Source organism: Prionailurus viverrinus, chromosome A1 (genome assembly GCF_022837055.1).
Source record: "Prionailurus viverrinus isolate Anna chromosome A1, UM_Priviv_1.0, whole genome shotgun sequence".
NCBI lineage: Eukaryota > Metazoa > Chordata > Mammalia > Carnivora > Felidae > Prionailurus > Prionailurus viverrinus.
Window position 1 is genome coordinate 209,887,859 of NC_062561.1, and position 25,958 is coordinate 209,913,816.

At 43.7% G+C, this 25,958-nt stretch overlaps 1 protein-coding gene across 1 annotated transcript in view; it reads right to left on the reverse strand.

Annotated features, from left to right (window-relative positions):
- The window catches only part of EGFLAM (EGF like, fibronectin type III and laminin G domains), a 180,707-nt gene extending 155,659 nt beyond the window's left edge, over positions 1–25,048 (reverse strand). Inside the window, exon 1 of the mRNA XM_047868677.1 lies at positions 24,288–25,048. Coding sequence (XP_047724633.1) covers positions 24,288–24,384 — 97 coding nt within the window. The 5' untranslated portion in view covers positions 24,385–25,048. The remainder of the gene's footprint in view (positions 1–24,287) is intronic.
- Positions 25,049–25,958: the final 910 nt, after the last annotated feature.

Here is a 25,958-nt window from a genome sequence, read left to right on the forward strand (position 1 = left end):
TAATGCCGACTCCTTGTGCAATTTTGACATCATGCACTGACCTTAGGAAATAACCCCACAAAACATACAGCTCCATTGTTCATATCTTAAAGAACCACATATGAAGACATTTTGCAGGGCTGGTATAGGGCAACTGCTAAGGAAAAAAATCTGTTTTCTGTGTGGTTAACTGTTTACAATTAAAGTATTTCAGGCATGGAAGAAGACATTAAAGGAGAAATTCTTGGCAGCCAAGTCTCCATACAAAGCCAGTACAATTATAGCACTGTTAAAAAAAAAAAAGAACTTAAAATTATATAATGCATATGATGGAACTTAATTCTTACTGTAATTCTGTGGGCAAAAAGTACTGCTATCCTTATTTGACTTATTTTGCAAACAGGGAAATAGATGTTCAGAGAGGTTAAACGTCTTATCGAAAGTCACACAGCTGAGACTGGTAAAAGGGCCAGGACTCAAACCCAGGTCTTCTGATTCAAATCCCATGTTCTTCCTATAACAGGGAGGAACTTAGCACGTCTGACTCCATATTGCTTCTATCTCCCTTACTGCAGTGATCTATAGCTTAAAAACTTCTGCTTCGCATGTAAGCATGTTAATTGTTGAAGGAATTTCACTTACAGCTGAGATTTGCAAAAAACCCTGCTTTTACCCACCACCTACCTCACTCAAGAAGATAAGGAAGTATGTACAGAAATGACTGTGCCATGTTTAAGATTTACAGGAAGGACACAACCAGATTCCTGCAGGCAAAGATCAACTCTACAAGGACAAAGCCCTTTCTCAGATGTCTACAAACGTCAGTCACCTTTTGACTCCGACTCCCTCCCACTCCCCCCCCTTCCTAACATAGGAGAAGCTCAAATCTTATGCTGAGAGAAATGGTTCTTTGGGACAATAGTCCATCATCCCCTCCGTTTGCTGGCTTTCCAAACAGAGTCACTTTGCTCACCCCCCAATCTTGCCTCTGAACTTACTGGCCTGTCACATGGCAAGCAGAACGAGCTTGCATTCCCACCATGCAGCATAGGAGGACAGCTGCCTACAGCCCAGATTAGAAAGCCCAGGGTCTTCCTAGTCTGAAACACTAGACAAATTAAAAGGTTAAAAACAAAAAGCCTTATTAGATTGGAAGTCCGCAGTCAACAGCAGTTCACACTCTTCTGAGTGGAAATGAAAAACATATGGAGTCAGAGGCTTAAAGACAGAAGGAAAAGCTGCAACCTAAAAACGACAAAAACAGGAAAGATTTCCAATGGAGCTGCTTTTTCACAAGGACACTCTCTGTCATATGTTCCATAGTGAGAGGAATAGACAAGAGAGCAGGAATTGATTTTTTTTTAATAATTGTTAATGGTTCTCCACAGAAATACCAACTAAATCACCAAATACAATAATTATAAATGTTTACATGACTCTCTAGAGCATTATGTCCTTGCCTTCTAACACTGGCATAAAACTTGATTCTTCCAGAAAGTTCTCCTTGATTAAGCACCACTCACCCTCCCGGCCCTGACAACCTGCTAACACGGGTATATACGAAACTCTCATAATATCAACATGTACCTTTGCAAAATGTAATTAAGCTGCCTACACACGTACACCTGTGTACTACCCTCTTGGTACATCTGGGATCTCTGTGTGATTTCGATCAAGGGATCATTATTAACTCATTGACTGTGGGTACTTGGATAATGTAGAACAGTAAATGGGGGGACACGAGTGATGTATAAGTGGGACAGATATCAGAATCTGGGGTATAAAAGCAAACTTGCAGTTGGCTTGTATTTGCAAGTACTCACAACTGAGCTGCTGATTTTTTTCAACATTTTCCTTGTAGACTTTCTACCTAAGCAGTGGAGACAAACACATGAAACACAGCAAAGCCATCCTTAAATTCTTACTCAGCCATATGAGAATAAAAAGGCATGGGGCACATGGGCGGCTCAGTCAGTTAAGCATCCGACTTCAGCTCAGGTCATGATCTCAGGGTTCGTGAGTTCCAGCCCCATGTCAGGCTCTGTGCTAACAGCTCAAAGCCTGGACCCTGCTTTGGATTCTGTGTCTCCTTCTCTCTCTGACCCTCCCCTGCTCACACTCTGTCTGTCACTCTCTCTCAGAAATAAACAAACATTAAAAAAAAATAAATCGTTGAAAAAAAAGAATAAGGGGGCAGTTAATGAAATCGAAAGGCAACTTATTTAAAACACATAAAAGAAAATGAATTTTTTTTTGGTCCACTACATAATTAATTTTAGAATTTGCTGTACAAGAACTGTTAAGGCAAATTATTTGATACAGTTTTTTTAAAAAAAGGATTTGATTGAGAATGCAATCTGTTTTTGCATTCACGGGGGGAAGAAAAGATAAGGGTCATCTATCTTTGTTAAAATGAATCACCATCTGTGGCCAGAAGTTCCTCTCTGGCAAAGCATCTTGAAACGGAACGGCAATATTAATAAGGAGGGGTTGGGATTACCACGTTACAAAACCTCCCGGGTGCACAACCTAGGAAAGTGACACTGTGGATGAGGCCAGGATCATCTACTCTGCTGTTATTTCCTTTCATGAGCCCCGCTGTACAGTGGAAATCTGAAAGCCATGCTTCAGCACCACAAGAATGCCTCTCTGAAAGTGAGGGCCAGGTGGAATCCCCTTCTGCAGGTTACAGCCGTTTTCCTAACCCATCGAAAGGGCCACTCTGAATATCAGGTGAAAGCACTTCCAGAATCATCTCCCTTTACGCAGTTCTGAACCAAAGAAAGCCAAAGGTTTTTGTCACCTCCTAATCATTAGCAATCCTTAGCATATTGTGGAGTGTCACCTTTTTCAAACAATGTTTACTTATGTATTGAGAGAGAGAGAGAGAGAGAGAGAGAGAGAGAGAGAGAGAGAGAGAGAGAGAGAGAATGCACATGAGCGGGGAGAGAAGGCAAGAGAGTCCCAAGCAGACTCCTAGCCGCCAGCATGGAGCCCGATGTGGGGCTTGAACCCATGAACCATGAGATTAACACCTGAGTCAAATTCAAGAGTCAGACGCTTAACCAAATGAGCCACCCAGGCATCCCTGGTGTGGAGTGTCACTTTAAGGTGAATTACATTCTCCTCTCCTGTCACCTGAATCAGGCAAACCATCTTCAATGCAATCCTATTTCTTAATTTTTTTTTTTTTAACGTTTATTTATTTTCGAGACAGAGAGAGACAGAGCATGAACGGGGGAGGGTCAGAGAGAGAGGGAGACACAGAATCCAAAACAGGCCCCAGGCTCTGAGCTGTCAGCACAGAGCCTGACGCGGGGCCCGAACTCGGACCGTGAGATCATGACCTGAGCCGAAGTCGGACGCTTAACCGACCGAGCCACCCAGGCGCCCCAGTGCAATCCTATTTCTAATGGGAATAATGACAGATACACATTGCTCAGACATGATACATGGAGGGGAGCCTGCCACAAACTGCTGGAAACTGTCCTGCCCTCAGTCGTCAGCTCCTGCCCTTACTCAGGAGTGGCAATTGTAAGTGCAACACAGAGGCCAGAAGTCATGTGAGTAGAGAAGCTGACAGTGGCACAGTTAGCCTAAAAACAGAAACCTCCCAACATCCAGACTTCAACATGACCTTCAGCAAAGTCAGTCAACATGGACTGAAAGCGAAGTAAATGTGCATATGGATGTGTGTTTGCATGTATACAGTCATATTTATCTGTCTGACTCCACTAAGCATTTGAAGTGACTGAATAAAACATGGTCCAGGCTCACAAGGAGCCTGGTCTAATCCAGAGAAAAACCTATAAATGCATCCCTGCCATGTAAGACAGTACAGGGTAAGTGCTGCTGGTGCATTACTGGACTGCTTCAGGGTTAAGAGGCGAAAGGCTGCATTTCTGACGATCAAAGAAGGCTTCATGGAGAAGGCAGTGTTTGAGCTGAGCAGAGATCACGGACAGAATTTAAATAGGAGGCACAGAGCAAAGAGCGCTCCCAGTGGAAGGAATGGCACGAACAAAGAGATGGAGAAGAAACAGGACAAGATGGTTTGAAGAGTGATCAGTGACCATTTGGGCTAAAGCACGGATCCATCTCCTGTGTTAGTAAGTAGTGAGAGGTCAGCGTGAACAGTGGGATTTGGAACAAGCGCATTTGGGTTTAAATCTTATTCACTGTATTCCTTGGGCAAGTAACTTCACCTCTCCATAGCAGAAGCTGCCAATGCCTGTATTCCCCGGGATTACCAACATGGCTCTAGAAAACAGCTTGCTCACCTCTGCCAAAGGGTATGTTGTGGCTGATAGCATGTGCTTGGCTTACGGACAGAGCAGGCCATAAGTTCTAGAGAGTTAACATCTCAAGAGCAACTTCCAGCAAATGACATACAGGAGGAAAACTAGCCCAGTTCCTTGGCCCATAAGGGAGAGCTGAGCTCTGTTCCCCAGTCTCTCAGAGGGTCTGCAGCTGGACTGAAAGCCCTCGCAGCCCTCAGTGGTAACTCACTCACTATCACATTCTTGACACTCCTTTCTTGCTGTTACCACAACCCCCTCCCTCACTGGGCTTCCTGGTATCTGAGTCCTTGCCACATTGTCTGAATTTGGAGAAAACTAAACTGGGATATTCTTTAATCCTCAGTTTCCTTATGTGCAATATGGGATAATAACAGCAGCCTTGAAGAGAGTTATGAGAAACAGACAAGATAATAGATTATCTTACTGACATCATAAGTGCTTCATAACTATTGGTTATTCAATAAATAATAGAGATTGAATATTCAATCTTCAATATTCAATATTAGATTGAATTGTAGATCATCTGATAGAGATAGGCAGTGTGAACCACTGAAATGTTTTACTTAAAGAAGTGCTTTGACGGTATTACCAATGGCCTTCCTTGGAGGACCCTGGCCTTTATTGGAGGACCTGTTCTTCAGTGTAGGATTCTGGCCTTCACTGTAGGATAGAACAGTGAAGCCTTCGAATGGTCCTCACTATCTCTCTCTCCACTTGTTAAAAGCACATGAGAGGGTTACACATTTCTGCCATGTGACTACCTGTGGCCAGTGACTGTGAGTGAAAGTTAGCACGTCATACTGAACATCTGTCAGTATAAGATCACCCAGTACCCTCTTCCTGCAATCTATGATGACCATGTAACATAAACTCCAAGTACATTTTGTTTTAAACCACTGGGATTTTCTGTTTGTCTGTTACTGCAGCATAACCTAACCTAGTCTGGTTAATACAACTGAGAAGGAAGCAGAAAGACTTTGGCAAGTCAATTCAAAGGCCACTGCAGGCCTCAAGTAAAAAGGATCTGAAATAAGACCTAAAAACTGGAATGTGAGGGAGGGAAATGAAAGAGTTATTCCCAAGAAAGAAGAATCAGCAAGTAGGGGAGGAGAGAAAAGGAATTAGAGATAACTCCAGAGAGGCAAGCTTGGAACACTGGAAGGAACACGGCGCCAGAGAAGAAAAAGGCAATCTAGAAAAGTGGTTTGGTATGAGACATGAGTTTAAAGGGGTTCTACTTCCTATAATAAAAAGAAAGTTTCCTATCCCCTCTAGCCACAGAGGACTCCTGGAATTGAGGGTTAATAATGAGGCAAACCACGCAGGGTTTCCCTATAACATTGTTCCTCATAACAACACATGGTGATCACAGATCCAATCATAGGACATAACAGTGGGGTGGCTCATACCTGGAAGCCCTGCCTTCTAACCCGGTGCTCTTCCTATACCTCTTCAAAATTGCCCCAGTATTGAAGAAGTAGCACACATCTGGTCTACACAACCAGATGAGGGATTGCTCAACAATGCAGTTAATTTAATATTGTCTAGACAACTGAATTATGTAACTTTTTAGGAAAATAAAGCAAATACTTGTCACTTTTTTCCTTCCTATAGTCAGAGACTATTTTAGTACAAGAAAAATTAGCACTCAGGTTGTCCTCAGCTCCACTATGTAATTAAAGAACACCACTTCTCCCCAAGAATGCACAGAAGCCCTATATTTTCTCAACCTATGGGCCAAAGTCTCAATAACTCAAGACCCCACTCTCAAACCTTAAATGTGGACTACTCAATCAGACTCTTTGATATTACAACATTTTATAAAATTATTTAGGTTTTTTTGGTTTTGTTTTTGCTTTTTTTTTTAAGTACAACTGTGAGATGAAAGCTTTCTACTTGGCCAGAAGATGACAATAATAATATGAATAATAGATAATATCAAAATGGAGGTCCTTTCGTTCCCACCAATATGTTTTTCCCATTTTCCAGTTTTAAAAATGACCATCTTTCTTTCACAATAGTTACAGCTATTTTACTAATTATATAGAAAGTGCTAGAAGATGTCAAGAAAATTGGGTAATACGATAAAACAGCCTTATCAACAACATTAGCCCTTTTATCTTTAACAGGTTTTTTTAAACTACAGACCTGTGCACTGAATTTTCATTTATGTATGTAAAAATACATTAATAAAGATCTATATTAAGAAGTTATACTGGAAAAGTAGTTCATAATGTACCTTTCAGCTTTATAATTAGTTCTGTAATCTGTAATCAGATGATTTAAATCTCACAGAGTTAAATTACAAACTAACTAATTTCTATTCCAACAGGAATCATTATATCTTTGGAATTTTGCAAAGCGTTAATGAGTTTTAGAGAAATTATTATATTTCTTATTCACTTCATTCCCAGCAGTTAGCACAATACCTGACATATGGTAGTTACTAAATAAACAATTGCTGAATGAATAAATTAATATGTAATCATAAGTATGTGATTACCAAAAGCACATTATTTATTTGTCATTGTCCCCATCCAGGGCATGAAAGATATTCACTTCCATGTCTCAACTCAGAGTACTGATCCATTGTCTTCTGTTTGGTTGGGTGTCCATCTTGACTAGAAGGTTCCTTTGCTTGTTATTAAATGGAAATGTGCTTGCCTCTGGACAGTGTGTGATAAAGTGCGGTGACTGCCAATCTGAATCGGAAGATATAGGATCTGATTGTTCACATGTATAAAGGAAATCTTCATTAAACCTACGGCAAACCGGGCTCACTGCTAGGCGCATCTAGGTACCATAGGACCTAACTTCTAAAACTCCAAAAGATAAAGGATTTAGCCCCATTTTACACATGAAAAAAACTGAGGCTCACAAAGATTAAGGAACTAGACCAAAGTCACAGATCTAGTAGGCAGGATTGTAAAATCACTCTGACTCTAAAATCTACCACCAGTAACACACTAACGATATGGCAAGAGTTTTTCAAACTACAGCTCTCTGTAAGGATGAGCTATCATCATCATCAACTGTCAGTCTCCTATATCTGCATCAATGCCCTCAGAGACACCTCCTATCTGAAGGTGACAAGTACCACTCAACACATCAGTGGAGCCATTGTCTTGCCAGACCATCCTGGTAGGTTCCGAGCAGGCCTGCTGCATTCAGTTCCTTCTTGGTCTGTTTAGGTCGGACGTGACTGTCTGAGCGCGCTCACCCACTGGTCATCACTTTGTAGGTGCACAGTCACTGTTCAGGAGTGATGTCTGCTCACTTTTTGTAATCTGTGTAAAGTGTAGCAAGATGGCGCTGGTGGCATGGTACTCCATATTCAGATACTCAATCCAGTGACACAGCTTTCTAATGGCAATTTTATATCCATAAAAGCTGGAATTTCAGGGCACGTGGCTGAGGATTAAAGAGGCTTCTCACGCCCTGTCAAGAAAGACCTCACTCTGGGCTGGAAGTCCACCATGGCCACCAAGTCAAGCGTGTCTCCCTTGAGGAATTAGGCAATCTGGAAAATTGAACTCACCTAACATGCCCCAGGCTGATGCCTCGTGATACATTTTGCTGAGAGCCTATCATCTGTACTTATGAGAGTGAACTTTAAGATGTAAAAGATTTGAGCATCAGAGTGGCCATTTGGGTCAAATGTCCAACCTCTCTTCTGCAATGCAACTTCGCCCCTGAGGGGGCAGAAGGGAGTGAGTGGTTGACAAGAAAAGCTTTAGCCCAGTCTGGCTTGGTTCAAATCCCAGTTCAGCCACTCAACTTCTTTTGGCTGAATTAGGATTAGGGGGATTAGTCTCCTCATCTGCAAAAGGGTCATGAAGTAAGACCTACCTCAAAGGGATGTTAAAAGGAGTAAAAGTACAATTGTTTCTAAGCATTTGACATAGTACTTGGCATGTAGTAAAGCCACATGAATGTTGAAGCTATTTAAAAATTCTGAAATAGTTTACCAGTCGCTGTGTTTTTTTACATTTGTGTGTCATTACACACGAATTTATTCAACATCGTTGAGTAAATTTCCCATTGCCATCTTTTAAGTGAAAATAGAATGTATCTATATTTAAATTGTCCCATTAACTAACTCTTTCAATTAACTAACCAATGCAAATTGGATTTGATAGGAGGGTTTCTATTGTAATTCTATGAAAATAGTTACTCTTGAGAACAACTGAGTTTTATTTTTTCTTTAAAACAAAGCTATTATCATTATTTTAAAATAAGAGCAGAATGAGAATTCTAGGAAGGGCTCAGATCTATAATGCTTTCTACATATGTGTGTTTTAGATACAGTTATTTATTGCCTATTATCTATGTGAAATGGAAAATTTATTGGTTGATAACTTGATTGTTTCAGGATTAGACCCCCATACCCATGTGAAGCTAACTGCCCTGGACTTGCTCTAACAGCCAACGTTCCTTTTAAGCACTATACCAATGCCATCTTTGTTGGTGTTTAGGAATTGAATGAAGCTATTTGCCATAAAATAAACTTTCAGCAGAAAAAGACAATGTTAATGATATTAATGATGAATAAAGACACCACAGAGGAAGCAAACAAAAGAGAGCAACAGGCCTGCTGACCTGTACCACCTAAAGGCTTTGGGCTGACCAGAACTCCAGAAAAATATGGCCCTCTGCTTGTTTTATAAATAAAGTTTTGTTGAAACACAGTCACACACTTTTATTTACATAATGCCTATGGCTACGTTTGCTTTACAATACCAGGCCAAAGAGTTGTGATACAGACCCAATAAATAAAAATAAACGAAATATTTACTATCTGGCCCTTTACAGAAAGTTTTCTGACCTTGGTTCTTAAGGATCAATTCTATGTAAAAAATTCTATGTAGGCAGTGCTCTCTACAAGGTATGACTGTAACTGTGTTTTTTAAAGATGTTCTGGAACTTTGCCATCATGGATTAATTCCTCAAGGTGACCCCCAACAATGAGAGGCAAGCCAAGTGATTAAGCCACTGATACTGTCTTATGACATAAATTTCTCCTCAATTTCCCCTTCAGGGTGTCTCCTGGAAGGATTCACTTAAGAGCATGCTATGGGGTTAATTCCACATGGGAATTCTGATCCTGTACAACGTTACTTTTTTCTCTGCCCTGATACCCCTGGCTATCTACCTGTGGGTCTCAGTGTCTTAGAAGATGGTGTCTCTCACAGATTCTATAGTACAGCGCTAACCAGGAGGAGCCAAGAAGGTAGTTTGGGCCACGACTGAGCAGCAGGAGCAAGCTTTTCACAGCTCATTTGTTTCTCTGGATGTGGCACTGTTTTAGGAGCCTGAGCTGAGGGCTCTTTACCTCCAACCAGATAAGCAAAGACCACATTTGAAAGGAAAGAAGAGCTAGTCAATGAAAGCAGAAGTTGCACATAAGAGTCTCTACCTACTCCCAGGTCACAGAGGTGGTGGGGTCTCGCAGACACAGCATTGGGCCACAGGTCAAAAGCCTTGGGTCCTCATGCTCATTCTGCCACTAACTAGATGCATGATCTCAGGCCAGTGACTTACCTTCACTAGACCATACAGAGTTAAGACAGCTACCCGTCAGGTCCCTCCTTGTGCTAAAATCCAGGGTTTCTATGATGCCGGCCTTAGGAGGCTATGCGGTCACTACCAATGCCTGGTATACAGCAAGTACTACATAAATTTGGGCAATCGTCATTGTTCTGTGAAAGCAAGATGCACGCCTTTAAATGCAAATGGAGTTACCTAGAAGCAAATTCTAAACGGAGCATACTCATAAGTAGTGAAGGCTCTAACTCCTATTGGCCTTCTCAATTACTCCTCAGGCAGGACAACTCTGAACCATGTGTTCTGGACCAGTTCCTCCAGTTTCTCCCATCAGTTGAAGCTCTATCATCTATAATGTAACCTGCTTGCCAAGAAAACCTTCAGGACTCTCCTCTCAGTAGACAGTCTCACTCCCCCACGCTCCTGTTTTCAGCTTTTGTTTTGTTCTGTTTACCTTTCAGATAAACTATTTGTATTCAACTCTTTGTCTGTTACTGGGGAATCCAAACCAAGACAAAGGGTGTAGCCTAATTAATTCTTTTAAGTTTGAACGATAAGCATTTTCAGTTCAGTTCGGTAGAATATCAGATACAAATAGCCAAGAAACCAGAACAGAGTCTAAAAAATATCAAAAGCCTAAAAACCAGCAACAAACCTAAAAGAACTGGGAAAAAGTCCAAGCTTCCCATGGTCTTTTCCCTTGAGATCAAATTCACTGGAGTTATAAGAGGTTAGATTTGGTTCATGGTGATTTTCTCAAGAAATGAAGAATGATCCTCCCTTCATTTCATATGTGTTCTAGAAAGCTCTGGGTTCCTAGAATTTCTACTAGGGGTCATGAATATCACTGCGATCATTTCTCAACACCACACAGCAATGTATAGGTTGGTCTCGATATGTTCTTTCTTACACAAGCCAGCAGATTTGGGCCCAGAGAACAAGCTCATCCTCAAAAAGATCAAGGTTCCTGTTACTCTTGCCAGGCATCTACAGCAGGCATCCTTAAGCTAAATCAGACCTGATCCTCAGAGAGATCTGAATGCAAGGTACATACAAATCAAAGCATTATGGTTATGCCTAAGGAGGGAAATCATAGAAATAGGGCATATATTACAAAGCAGTAGTACCAAAGGTATCAGTTAGGGTCCCAGCAGGAAGAAGAATTTATTTAATTAAAAAAGATTTTAATTAAAAGACTACTTACAGAGATGTGAGCTGCTTTAAGGGACAGCGAGGGATACTGATGGCAACCCAGAGCCCAGCACTCCAGAAGTGTTGCCATTATGCCATGAAAATGCGTGTGGAGAAAAACCAGGGGCGGAAAATGCAAGTGGAGAGAAACCAGGTTACTGGAGCTGGCCAGGGCCAGGATCCATGAAGGGGCAGGAGCGGTGGTTTCAGAGAAATGCAGTAGCAAAGCAGGGGGAATCAGGGAAGAAATACACTGGCTTCTCTCCCCTGCTCCCCCTCATCTCCTTCCAGTGCCTCAATCTGAGTAATGCCTTAAGGAGCCCCTCAGGGCAAGGAGGGGGGCAGAGATGAGAGGGAGTGGATGTGGGGTGAGGGGTAGGACAAAGATGAAAAACCCCAGGGTGTGTGGCTGCACAGCACAATATGCTGGAATCTGTCTTCATGGGTAAAACTCTGTAGTCGTTGTTTATTTAATACTCAGTTCACCCTTTCCACCCCTTGATTATGAAAACATTCAACGTACAGAAAAGTGAGTTTTCCAGTGAACATGTATTCACTCACCACATGGATTCCACCATTTACATTTTACTACTTGCTTTATCGCGTATGTATCCAACAATCTACCCCTTCTCCATCCATCAGGGAATCTTATTTTTTATGTACTTCAAAGTAAATTTCATATATCAGGAAGCTTCCACCTAAATACTTTGGCAGTATATCATTTACTTAGTTCAATTTTAATTGCTACTACAATGCAACTTATTTTCAGCTCTCTGCTCTCTCCCTATATATCCAAGTCATATATATGCATATACATATATACATATGGAAGTCAACCGGTGAATGGGTCAATCAATTAAATGGGTCAATCAATGGGTCAATCAACCAAACTCGGTAAGCTGCTTTTGGTTGGGCTGCCCAGGGGCATTCATTTTATCAGACATGTTGGTCCTTGCAAAACAAAGGCTGGAAAAACCTTTGCAAACACTCCAGGTTTTGGTTGCTTTACTTTCCAGGGATTACAGAATTGATCTTCCTAAGCAAGCCAGGGCCAGCACAATAAAACTGAAGAAGAATGTTGAAGAACTTGAGTACTGTTTTCCTCCCGACCTCACAGTCAGATCTCATTACGAGAGAAGGACTGGCTTTATCCCTTCTCCCGCAACCTGACCTTTTCAATCATGCCACCAATGCCATTCCCACACAGCCTCATTTTCCTTCGGTTTTAAAGACAGGTGGGGGAAGGAGGGGAATTGAACACTGGACTGTTAACTCCTCCTCCCCCACTATCTTTTGATGTACCAGTAAATGGTTATTATTGCCTTTGCTTCTTAACCTTCCAAGACATGATAAAAAACAGATCTGAGGCAGCCCTGCATGTTACTTCAAACTCTACCTGTTCTCCACGTATGGAAAATGACATATTTCACAATTTGGACTCGATCAGACACTCCGTAAGAACCCACAATTCCAATAGCCTTTGGCAGCACGTAGGTAGGATTTAAATTACATACTGCTGCAGACTGAGTGCTGAGATATTTCCTTCTCTAAACCAGACTGCAGTGCGGGTTTTCAAATGTCTGCTCAGGTTGAGCAAAACTGTTGGCACAGGGAAGTGACACCTCTCCTGTATTGTGCTGGAGGGAGGAAACGAATTCGGGAGCGGGGAGCAGAATCAAATTAATCACACGACGTAAAAAGGTGTTTGCCCTTGGGGCGCCTGGGTGGCGCAGTCGGTTAAGCGTCCGACTTCAGCCAGGTCATGATCTCGCGGTCCGGGAGTTCGAGCCCCGCGTCAGGCTCTGGGCTGATGGCTCAGAGCCTGGAGCCTGTTTCCGATTCTGTGTCTCCCTCTCTCTCTGCTCCTCCCCTGTTCATGCTCTGTCTCTCTCTGTCCCAAAAATAAATAAAAAAACGTTGAAAAAAAATTTAAAAAAAAAAGGTGTTTGCCCACAACAAGGCCATCTCTTTCCATTCCACAGCTGCCTGGGGAAGGCCAACTGCATGCAAGACACTCCACCAGGCGATGGAGGAGACCCACAGGTGAAAGATGTCATAGTGCTTTCCTCAACAAAGTTACAAATCTAATAGAAGGCATGAGTCAGGCACACCGATAACATAATACAAGGGAGAATGGGAGAAAACAGAAATGGATCCTGGCTGGGAGGGAACATGAAGACTTCACAGAACAGGGGGCAACTGAGCCATGTTTGAAGGGTCATTGCATTTCCCTGAGCAGAGACGTGGGAAGGATGTTCCAAGGAGGCAGATCAGCATGTTGACAGGCTCATATTGGAAAAACGAAGAAGTAGACTATAGAATAGCAAATAATCTAGTTTGGCTGGAATACAGGTTGTGTATTCAGTGAGAAGACAGGAAAAGTAAGTTGGAGCCATATTGTGACAGACCTTGGATGTTCAGCTTTAGAGTTTGGAAGGCAGCAGGGAGCCAGAAAAGAATATTAAACACAAGAGTGACAGGATTAGAACTGCATTTTAGGAAGATTATTCTGGCAGAGAGCATGGTTGACTCAAAATGGGGAGAGAATAGATATCATAGAAATAGCATCTTTTATACTTATTCTCTTAATACCACAGTAAAGAAGGTAGCTAAGGAAACTTTTTGTTTATATTCTAACTGCAAATAGCCTCTTTTTGGGTAAGGAGCCATACAGCTGATATATGAAAATCTGTTACTACTCTAGTAGCTATATACAATTTTGATATATGATCTTGATTCTTTTGTCTGGGTTTTATACAAAGCCCAAAATGGATGTTGGCTATTTTTATTAAACTCTAAGCCACTTCCAGATCTTTCATCGATAACATGATCTTTATGACTAATCTAGATACCAAGAGTCATCATTTAACAACATAAACTCCAAGAATCTATAATATAAAATTAAGGAAATGAAATCATTTTCAATTCCATCTTCATGGGAGCCTAACTAAACTCAATTATACATCTGTGTCAATGTTGTCAATATTTGAGGCCTCTCGAGTATGAAAAAGCAACCATCTCCACCGCTGTACAAACTCTACAAATTGTAATGAATCAAATTAATATGGACTAACTCTGCAGTGTAATTATGTACCAAACGTCTAAGTGCTATCCTAGGTGCATTTCCAGAAATCATCTCATTTATTCATCACACCGAACCTTTGTGGCAGGTACTATGAACCTTAAGTTTCAGATGAAAATCTAAGGAATAAAGACATAAAGTTCTCTATCTGGAATCAGACAAGAATAAATTTGAAAACTAGGATTCAAACCCAGGTCTGTTTACTGGATTCTCGTTATAATTGCTCGAAGCTGAAGGGATGTGTCTTATGTGTGTAGGTTGTAACCACAGCCCATGAATTACTCTAAAACAGCTAACAGAGGAATGCTTCTTTTTTCAAACTAATGGTTTATTTAACTACACTAATTAGGAACTCTTAGAATATCACAGAGCTGTTTAAGAAACCAACAGCAAGTCTTGAGACTTAGAATGATAAACCTTGAAATACACCACGTTGAAGGTCTAGCAAACATCATTTGCCACTAAAGAAAATGGCTAAACAGTACAGGAATGGAAAGCTTCAAGGCCAGGCTGAGTCCTCTGAGTGGTCCCCGAGACCCCAAAAGGGTCTTCTTGGGGAGACACCTTGGGGGACTCTGGAGCTAGCCTCCAGCTACCACAGTTGTTTCTCGATTGTAAATAGCCCCTCAGTCACCGTGTACTTGACAAAATGCACAACTAACCAGCCAGGAGTATGACCGTACCAGTACCAGATCATTCTACATGGTGTCCTGCGACATGCACTGGAGCCTTTGCAAGTGAAGAGTGGCAAGTCTTGGTAAGTTTCCTCCTGACTGCATGTCATGACTGCAGAGCTGCTCAGGCATGTTGTAGTGATCAGGTTTTTATCTGTTAGCTGCAGGAATACCTCTGGAATGCTGGGAAGCAACAAGGGCTAGGGGCTGGATGACCTAGGTTCATGTCCTGGCTATGCCTACTTCTTCTTTGCTAAGTCATCTGCTCTGGACTTCCCAGTAGAAATGATCAAATGAGATCATTTCGATGAAAGTGTTTTAGGAAGTGCAGTGGTTCAATCAAATGTATCAATTTATTTTTGTTGGGATCAGTCCACACCATCTTCGTTCCATCAAAGCAGGCTGTGGTGTCTAAAAACTGATTTTTATATTTTAAGATGTATATCTCACTGAATAAATTATCCTACCATGAATAGTCCTTTTTGTTATGGGACACAAATAGAAGGAGCTTCCAGAAAACTATAGGGAAATCACTGGAGTTCTGGTCGATGTGCCTTAGAAATTTTCTCTATTTAACCAACTGGATAGTTATTTTACTTTTTAAAAGGGATTAGTTTTACTTTTCGTAAAATGGACAAAAAAAGTGGCAACAAATAGCATATATTCACGCAAACATATACCCATTTTTGCATCCTTTTGCAAACCAATCTAAGTCAATTTGACTGTCTAGTGTTTAGGATCTTTTGTTAAATTATGATGATTTCCAACACATAGATGGTAGCCATCTGCTTTTCAGCCAGACTGCACACTACAATGGATGCAAATTCTAGGCCAAGTTCTGCCACGTACACAAATATTCGTTGGCAAGAGGTCACCAAAATTCTCATAAACTTTACTCTTTTAACATCCCTTGTCTATGGGTTTAGAAACTCCAAAGGACGGCATCAGAAACTATCCACCACATCGGGTCACTTTCTTCCGGTGCACGTGGCCAAACTATGTTTCCCAGCCTCCTTACAGTTAGGTGGGAGTCACAGGACCAGGTTCTGGCCTGGCAAGTAAAAATCTCCCACAGGGGCCTTCCTTTTCTTTTCCTTCCATGATAGCTTGGAAGCCCATTCTAAAGACGATGGCATTCCAAGACAGAGGACACAGGGAAAGAATGACTCAGGTCTCCAAGTCACACTTGGAGGGGAGCAGTCCAGGAGAGCTTGCCCGACAAGGAGCATCCACTTTGGACCTACGAGTAAATAAAAAATAAATCTTGTGTTAAGCCACTGAGATTTGGGGTTGTTACAGCAGCAAGCACCTTGCTGAGGCAGGTACATCAACATTCTAATGGCGGAATCAGCAAATCATGTAGGGGAGCAGGCAAATTAGTCTACTGTTAAGTGAGCAAAATCTAGGACTGAATGAAGCTTTAGCCCAACTCTAAAGCATGTGGACTGTTGGGTTTAGTACTTCTTATTCTTTTTCCATTCAAAAAATAGAGGGACATGTATGATCTTTCTAGCTATTCACATATTTCACCAATGGAAACATTATGTCTAACATAATTTATGCTAGTTAACAAAACCTCTAGATTGGATTTTTGCTGATACTTATTTTCATGTATTTCCCAAGTCACTTTTGAGAGTGGACTTTAAAAGTTCAAGTGTTAACTCCCTAGCCCTGGAGTGTGGGTTCCTGCCTAGCAAGAGATCAAGTTCAAAATATTTAACCACTGGTACGGCACGGGCAGTGAGAGATTAAAATAAAATGTAAAGTCTTGGGGCGCCTGGGTGGCTTGTCGGTTAAGCGGCCGACTTCAGCCAGGTCACGATCTCGCGGTCTGTGAGTTCGAGCCCCGCGTCGGGCTCTGGGCTGATGGCTCAGAGCCTGGAGCCTGTTTCCGATTCTGTGTCTCCCTCTCTCTCTGCCCCTCCCCCGTTCATGCTCTGTCTCTCTCTGTCCCAAAAAGAAATAAACGTTGAAAAAAAAAATTTAAAAAAAAAAAAGTAAAGTCTTATGCAGGAGTGGTACCTTCTATGCCGGATTACTTCAAGTGTTAATTAAGCACCCTTAGGGTAGAGATTAAAGTAATTCACACAATGGCTGTTTATACCGAAGTATTTTAAAAATAAATTACAAGCAATATAACAAGCATCTAATTCACAGCCACCACCCATTTTATTTATTTCTCTGCTCACTCTAAGAATTACAAGCAAAGGATCATGGGACCTATTCCTAAGTGTAAAATTAGATCAATAAAATTAGCCATCTGTCCAAGGAAGGCTCTACACTCAGGTTGTATTTAAGTATTATGTTTCCAATTGCCCAGATGTTACAGAAAAGTGCCTGCTGATACAACTCCTTTTGCACAATGTAAACCATTAACTGGCTAACAGAAACTTATTGTGCCAAGATAAATAAATAGCATTAACATTGCATTAAATCTGATTCGGGATCTTGGGTGCCCTGTCAGCAAACACGAGTGTTAAGATTTAAATTGCTCAGGATTTGCAGAGTCAGATGAAGAAAGAATCAAGTGTCTTCAGGGCAGTGAGGACGAAGAGACTGGAAACGAGACGAAAGCTTCGGAAAGTATATCTTTGGTTGGCTAGTTGGTAAGGTAATAGTAATTACGATGATTATTGTCGAATGGTAATATCCCATCTTTATGTACTGCTTCGGCTCTTGCAAAGCACTAGTCTGTTTTATTTCCTTCGATTCTTAAAATAAGCCGGTGGGTTATCTGGGGGGATGCAGGGGCTGCATGGCTGAGGAAATGCAAGAATCATTAATAGGAAAAGAAGAGCCAATGGAGCCTGACCTCTAACATTCCATGTCATTGGTAGCGGCTCATGAATTACTCCAATCTCCCGATCAATGAGCAAACCTGAACCATTTCTTAACTCCCTAGCTTCACAGAGATTTTCTCCGCTCCCAGTTACACATCAGTCTGGCTAATTCTCGTTTAGAAACAGCTGCTCCCCCTGCGCCCCACACCCTGCAAAACCTCCCCAAGACAATTACCAGGCAAAAATCATCCACCCCCCTTGGGGTTACCGTTTCTCAAAGGAATCCATTCAAGCAAGACCACAAGCCTGGCAGCTACATTTTCTAAACCAAAAATCAAGGCATGTGGTTGACCAAAGAGTCCTTCTGATATGCCAATTAATTTATCGGAAAAATCTGACAACTCAGTACAAATTAAATCACATGTAATCAATCATACATTAACATGTATGGAAAAGGAACACGAAATCTTAAGTGTCTGTGTTTACTGCTGTTCCCGGAACATATTCTTTCGGTCACACATATTCATTCCGTTTCTTTTTCCTCTGTCCAGATTAAACAATCCCAGTTTCATAAATATTGCCTTCAGCCTCAGGCTTCTGTGCCGTTTAAACGCTTGAGTACATGTATCACTAGAAGGAGTGCATCCTTCTAGCAACCTTAATGTCAGGTTCTTTCCTCATCTTATTTTTACAGACAGAGAAACTGAGGTTTACCAAGCTAATATCACTTGCCTTACATCATCAAGTAACTAACAAAAAACAGTGTCAGAACTTGAACCCAAATTTGCCAAATATTAAAGTCTGTGCTCTCACCCAAGGAGGAGGCAGCTTTGGAGGCTGAAAGAACAGGTGCAGGGTGGGGGTTGGGAGGGTACAGTGGGTCTGAGGAAAATGGGGGCCGAGGGGCTAGCTACACACAGTTCCATGTGGCTTCTGTTCATGCCACTACAGGCTTTCCCTCCTTTGTGCGGCCACCTCTCAATCAACAGTCTGGTGGGGGGTGGGGATTTGCCTAGTAGAGATGTTGCTCAGCTATCTTCTGAAGACCACAAGCCCCAAATCTAACCTTCAGAAGACCCGTGGGGTCTAAGGTTACAATACAGACCCAGAGCAATGAGTTGTTGCTGCCAATCACATGTGGTGTGATGAACAAAGGAAGGGGAGACTGTCAGTGTCCTGCAGAGTATTTGGGGAGCAGGTGCAGAGGAGGAGGAGGCTGAGAGGAGCCTAACCTCTCCTTTGTCACATCTCAAATGGGACCTGCAAATCACCTCAAGTCACCTGAGGTTCTTGTTAAGAAGGCAGATGCCTGTGAGGCACTCCAAGAATTCTTAACACACATGGAAGGTCAGGAATCACTGGCCTGAGATCTGCAGAGGTCAGATCTGCTCCGAGCCAGCTCTGAAAAGTACATCCTCTGCTGACAGCGGTTTGACTTGACTTTCCCTTGTGTCCCTTGCTGGCCCGTCCCCACCCCCGATCCCATGAGACTGGGGGGCAAGTAGTGACTAGGACGCAAATGTCTTCCAGCTCGTTTCAAGAAGCTGAAGCCACACTCTGGGGTCTTTCTTCAAAACAGGAGTGGAATCAAAGATGGGTTTGGGGGTGTCCACTACCAAGTGCCATTTAGGCTCTGAGGTACCTCTTATCCTTTTCCCTGTTTCTATCCCTGAAATAGCAGGTATACTTCCCATATCTGCAGTTTGACACCTTATGACCAAAATCAGTGGCAGGGGTCCTGACTAGCTCAAAAGATTTTCTGTTGCGATCATGACATCACATCATTCATTTAGTCGATTGAGAAAAACTAGTCCTGCTCACGGAGTGGGTGTGGCAGGAAGACTCAGGACATCCACAGGACAGCCCAGTGGAAGCTGAGGTCCCACTATGGCCTCAGACGCCCGAGTCCCTGTCTTCCCAGAATCTAGTTCTGCGTCACTGGACCCCTTTTGAGCTAGACAGATGGACAACTACTCCCAAAAGGATTCTAAGGTTATGAAAGTCCTGGGCTCAGGGTAAGAAACAAAAAGCAAAAACAAAAAACACCACTCAGTTCCTTTCTGGCCAAGTCACTCTTCCATGAGAAAGAATTCTGAGAAACAAGTACCGCCACATGTTATGTGACATTTACCCCTGACCTTGACCTCTCTGTCCCTTTACCTCACAGAGACTCAAAGGAGAGAGAGAAAGACATGCAGGGGCTTCTTAGAGGAATTAGATACGATGTAGAAACAAATAAGAGGGTAGGAGGGCTAATGAAATGAAACAGCAGGGGAAATATTTCTGCTACATTGCCTGGACTGCATGGATGCTAGTAGTTAGGTCCTGGGGATACACACACACACACACACACACACACACACACAGAGCATTTATGGGGGGATATATACGTGGCCTTCATGAGCTCCGGTTTTCCCCAAGAAGCCAGACAATCTGGATAGCATTGTAATTATGTACTGCGGGTTGAAAAGGGACAAGGAGAGACACATAGAAAACATGAGCCCCCAAAGACATGCTTTGAGAAGGGCGCTTGCATGGGAGCCATGAGGACATAACCAGTCTCTTGCGACTAGCAGGTTGTTCAGATTGGCATGGGGGGAAGTAGAGCTGGAAGATCCATGACCCCTAGCCATTGAACCTCACACTAGCAGCAGCAGAAACCACCTAGAGGCACGTGTATTCACCACCATCAAGGAGCAAGATCACTGCCCATGAGCTAACTCCGCTCTTCCAGACTTTTGTTTTTTGCTCTCTGAGTTTCTTTGGATCTTCCTTGTAGTCCGATTTTACAGGCAAGGAAATGCTGAGGAAGCAGAAAGGAAAAGATCAGAGACCCGCATCTCCCTAACGATAGTTCTGGAGCCCCAGCTCTCCTAGGGATGACCTTGAATTCTCAACTCCGACCTGACCTGGTCTCACTGACCCTGCGACCTCAGGCAAACTGGAAAGACAGGAGGAAAGGCAGGGCCTTTATGCAGTCCTCCAGCCGCTGTCTCTGTGCCAGAGACTTAATTAACACCATGAGTTACCAATCTGCCTATGGAAATGTGTGTGTGGCTTGATGAGCACTGGCTCTAGCACATGTGTCTGGATCTCCTTTTCCCATCTTCCTGCTCCACATCAGAAACACAACTGTCTTTCCCGTACTTCCTGGTGAGACTCCGGATAAGGGAGAAGTACCCACTCAAGAGGGCCTGGGTACTAGTTCCGGGTCAGCTTCTGATGTAAAGTTGGACAAGCCCCTTAATCGCCCTCAGCCCAGTTGTAAAATGAGGGCTTTTCACTTCCTTCCAGGTCTATGATTCTAATTCATTATCTGAAAAGGAATGAAGGATATATTATGTTTCCACGCTATGAAGACCCAGAAGATGACAGTGTCCTATACCCTACCTATCTTCAGAAGCCTCTTTTTTCTACCTCCAGGTACTTGGTTGGATCCTCTGGCCCTCCCGAGCCTTAGCACCCAGGAGTTCAACAAGAGAAAGGAAGTGAGTGGCTCAGCAGCCTGTAAGATTACATCCCCTGATTCTTGCGGATGAGCTCAGTAGACAGTGGCTTCCAGGACTCCCTCTCAGTATATCACTCACACTGTTATCTTTAAAGGCCTGGGCATGATCCCATGTACAAACGTTTAACAGCATTTAACAGGCTCCCCATGCGCAGCAGCAGGGATAACGCCCTCCATCCAGCTCTGTCCATGGGAGCTCCCTGGTTCAGCCAGGAGGAAGATGCCCTCCAAGGCAGGCTGCGTACCCCTGCTAACAGGACTGCTAAGGACTCCCATTCCTGGTCCTGAATATCACAGCCTGAATCCTGTTCCATAACTCACTAGTTGTGTGACCTCAGAAGAGATATTTAATTTCTCTAAGCCACAACTTCATTTTCAGTCAAACAGAGGTAATAATAGTACCCATCTCACAGAGCTATTGGGTTGATTAAATATCAGTATGTGCCAAGTTCTTAGAACAGTGTAGCAAGCACTTCATTAGAGTTAGTTATTATTATTTAATTTGACTTAACTTAAAAGCTGCCATTTCTTGTTAGTCTCGGCAAATGCAGAGGATTCTTTATTAATGCTCGATGACAGCAGATGAGCTATCTTGGGGTCGAGGGAAAGGCTGCCTACGTCTGACTCAAATTAAACTCATAATTAAACCTGCTACTTGTTTACTTGTTCTTTTTCCCACTAGAGGTAGGTGGGGACGGGAAATTTTCTGGTTGATTTTGAATACAAGACTTCTCCACCAAAGCTGTACTTGTCAAAAGTAGATTTAGGGGCGTTAGAAAACATACAGGGTCATCTAAAGAAAACAGGACTGGGGGCACCTGGGTGGCTCAGTCAGTTGAGTGTCTGACTCTTGACTTTGGCTCAGGTCATAATCCCAGGGTTGTGGGATCCACACCACTCAGCGTGGAGTCTGCTTAGGATTCTCTCCTCTCTCTCCTGCCCTTGTTCTAGCTTGCACTCTCTCTCTCTCTCTCTCTCTCTCTCTCTCTCTCTCTCTCTCGCCCTCTCTCTCTCTAAAATAAAAAAAAGTAATAATAAAAACAAAAACAAAAAACCAGGACCGTTCCAGTACACCTACATGGCAGTCACACCACCTTCCAAGTACTGCTCACAAACCGATTTCTATTGAGGAAACAAGGTACGAAGAACTATATGGATCCTGGCAGGACTTGCTGGTGTCTGGGGAAGATTACAAATTAGTTGGTTGCTGTTCACATCAGAGCCAAGCAGGGCACATTCAGTTTTTAATCTGGACCAATTTTCCGGATCAAAAACTAGTCTTTCCAAGGGATGTAAATGAGCCCAGGAGAAAATTTTCCCCTGAAGTTTATGAAGTAGCTGTCATTTTAATCTGAGCAGCTGTCCAACCTGAAAGCCAGTGTCTGGATAAAATTATAAAGTAATGAAAAGCTCTTCTGGGCTGAACCTAGTCCAAACACCCCCTCTACCTCAAATTTGATGTATTTAATATGCCAAAAATATTTAAAAGATAGAGTTTCCACTATCAAAACCCTATCCATGCTTCAGATAAAGCCAAAGAGGCCACAACGGCACATTCATGGCATGAGTATCAGAATGAGATCCTAGATGAACTAGGTAGAAAATATTTTTGGGAGACAAACTACAAAACATAAGAAAGGAAATATGGTAAACCACAGGAGCAGTTTTATACAGGAGACAGTTATGAAATGCTTTTTAAAAAATTCTGCTTAAATGGGTTGAAATCTATCCTTAAAAGAATATTACACACAGTGCTTAAGCTTAAGAACTATAGGTGTAACTATGCGTTATTCAAAAATTGTGACTAGATGGTTTTATGTGAATAAACCCACAGAATACAATTGATCATGATGTGGTCACTTTAGAAGGAAAGTTAGAAAGAAGCCCCTTCACTGAAATCCTTGAAGATGTGTGTACGTGTGCATGTAAGAAGTAAAACAATATAATATTGCCTTGGACTGCTGCTATTATCTCCAAAATGAATTGAACAGAGGCTATAGAATAGCTCGTAGTTTCAGTGCGTTGAAGATTAGGATAATGACTCTAAATTTCAAGGCAGGTAACAAAGCACAGGTAATAGTAGATACAGCTTGAAGAGTGAGTGCGACTCATGGAGCTGAAAGGCAACAAGTCATGTTTCCAAATGGAAAGATCCTTGAGCAGTGAAAATATTTAAGAAGCCATATGGGAACCGCCAAGATTATTTTCTTTGCCCTCTGATAAATTTCCCCCGGTTGGTCTCTTTCTTATGGAAACGTTATTTGTAAAGACAAACTGCACTTTCTGCAGAGTTTTGCAGACGGCATTCAAGTAAAGTTACATTGTTTTCCATTGTTCCTAAGATGTAATTAATCCCATAAGACAACTTTGCTTACAAATTAAAAAAAAAAAAAACAACCTCAAAGCCAGGAAAACACAGATTTTTCAGAATTCTAAATAAGTCTTAGCAAAGAAGAATAAAAATCGTTATTTGGGAGATAATGTTTAGAACTTTATTGTTTAGGACGTTGTATTTTGAATAATCTCACAACACATACCAAGTCAAAGTAGACAGAAATAGATGAAGAACTTTTTACCCGTATAACTAGAGGAAATGCAAGTTACAGTGTTTCCAGTTCCCTACAATTCTTTGTAATATCGTACAACACCATACATCTGTGTTTAAATTGCCGAGCAAACAAAGGAGTTCAAAACATTGGGCACCCCTTTCTGAGAAAATGGCCCAGAGAGGGAAGCATCCTTAAAAGCAGAGGCGACATCCCTACACACTGCAGGGTAAGGACCAGAGATGGGCATATAGGGAACTCCAGGCAAATCTTCAGACGCTTAACAGGAAATGGCCGGGCCCTGGGCAATATGAATTCAATAAAGATGTTTAGAGACACTGGAGGAGCTGTTTGACTTGTGCACAGTTGCAGTCCTCTGTAATTGAGACAGCATGATCGCTGTCCCTACTCTCAGCTCTCCGTGGTCAAATACAGAGCCCTCCATCTATACTGTGTCTGCAAAACAGATCATTCCTTTAACAAACAAACATCCCTGGAACCGCCTGAGCCGGGGAGAGGGCGAGGTTCGCACCTTTTCTCAGCTTTGGGCAGAGATGGACCCAGTTAAACCGCCGCCGGCCAGGGGAGAGAGAGGCGGTGCGTCGCCCGCTTTGCGTCCTGGCGGGGACCGAGACCCGGGCGCTCCGGGCGCGGTGTCCCCCGAGCGCCCTGAGCGCGTTACCTGATTTTCGGAGAGCCGTTCTGAGCGACACTGCGCTGGGTCCGAGGCTGGCAGCCAGGAGCAAGAGCCGGAGCAAGACGCCTCGGATTAAATCCATTTCACCGCGGGCGCCTGCAAAGTTTCACCAAGTCCCGGACGCACAGAGAAAGGGCGTCTCCTGGGGGACCTGGGGGGGAGGCGGCCCCCGTGGATCCCCTGCCCCGGGTGAGGTGGTGCAGGGCTGAGGGAGGTTGGACCAGGAACGACCGAGGAGTCCAAGGAGGCAGGACGGCAGCCGGGAGGTCGGCGTGCGGGAGTGAAGTCGGCGGCGAGCCGCAGGGCTTTTCCGGGGAGGGGGGCGGGGGCGGCGAAGGAAGCCGACGGGGAGGGACCTGCTGGCCGGGGGAGGGAGGGAGGCTCGACCCGCCGGGGATGGAATTACAACCGAGTGGAAGTGAGAGGGGCAGGCCCTGAGACCACTTACTCTTGGCCCACCTCGGGGGCAGGCAGCCCGCCCCTCGCCCTCTAGCGATCCCCCTGGCTCGGCCCTTCCCTGCTGGTGACCTAGATTGGGGCGCTAGGAGGGGCCGACTTCAACCAGTGGAGTCTCGCAGGGCAGGAGTTGGGTGACTGTGAGCCCAGGACCCTCTGCTGTGGTTCAGACCCCGAAATCATGCGGCGCCTCCCCGGGCTGTACCCTCCTCCTGTTGCTCCCCTCTAGGTCACTTCCACCCAGCTTGGGGACTTTCCCCAACACCTCCAAAGGTTGCTCGGGTCGGTCCAGCGCACTTGGGGGAAGGAGGACTGTCTGCAATTTGCAAGCGGGGGAGGATAAGAGAAGAGGGGGCGGGGCCGACCGAGTCTCGGGCGCTAAGAAGATAAATGGGATTTAAGGCGCGCAGATGGAGAGTGGAGGCCACGCCACTCCATTGGAAACGCGGGGTGGAGATTAGGGCCCAGCGCAGGGGATTGGGGTCCCCTCCCTGGGCAGAGGAAAGCAACTTGAGACCCTCCAGGGGAAGAGATGAAAGTCCAGGTTAAGCCTGGCGTCGGGGTGAGGGATCCTAGCTCAAGCCCCCTGGCGGACGGAGAAGACCCGAGCGGGATACCGCAGCCTCCCTCTGGGCTGGGGTTAGGGGCGGGCGCGAGGTCCGGGCCACTGACTCCACGGGATCTAGGTTCCCGGGTCGGCTCCCTTCTCTGGATTTGCTGCCCTAAGACTCAGTAAAATACGCCTTTTCCCGGGTTTCCTAGTGGCACTGCGAGAGGGGAGACCCCGGGACTCAAGTTAAGTTACACACACTGGCGTGCTGATCTTCAAGCCAGCGAGAAGAGAAAGCAGATACAATAAATAAACCAAGAAAACAGTCTTCGCCAGTCCCTGGGGAAAGATCAAAGGTCTTAGGAAGTGCCCCGCAGAGGGAGACAGTGGCTGCTGGCTGGGAGGACCTTGCACCTTCTCCACCCTGCGGTCCTGCGGAGGCTCCTGGGGGTCCTGGCCCTTCATTGTTAACCTAGGTTTCGGAGAGCCAGAGGGAAGGGCATTGATAGCTGGTATCTGTCAGCTGATAGCTGAGAGCTGCTAGCTCTCCCCGCCCCCGAAGGTTTCTCCTCCTCTTTTTAGGAATGAATATTCCATGGCTAGAGGGTTTATAATGAGCCCAATCTTGTTTGTTTGCCAAGCTTGAGAAT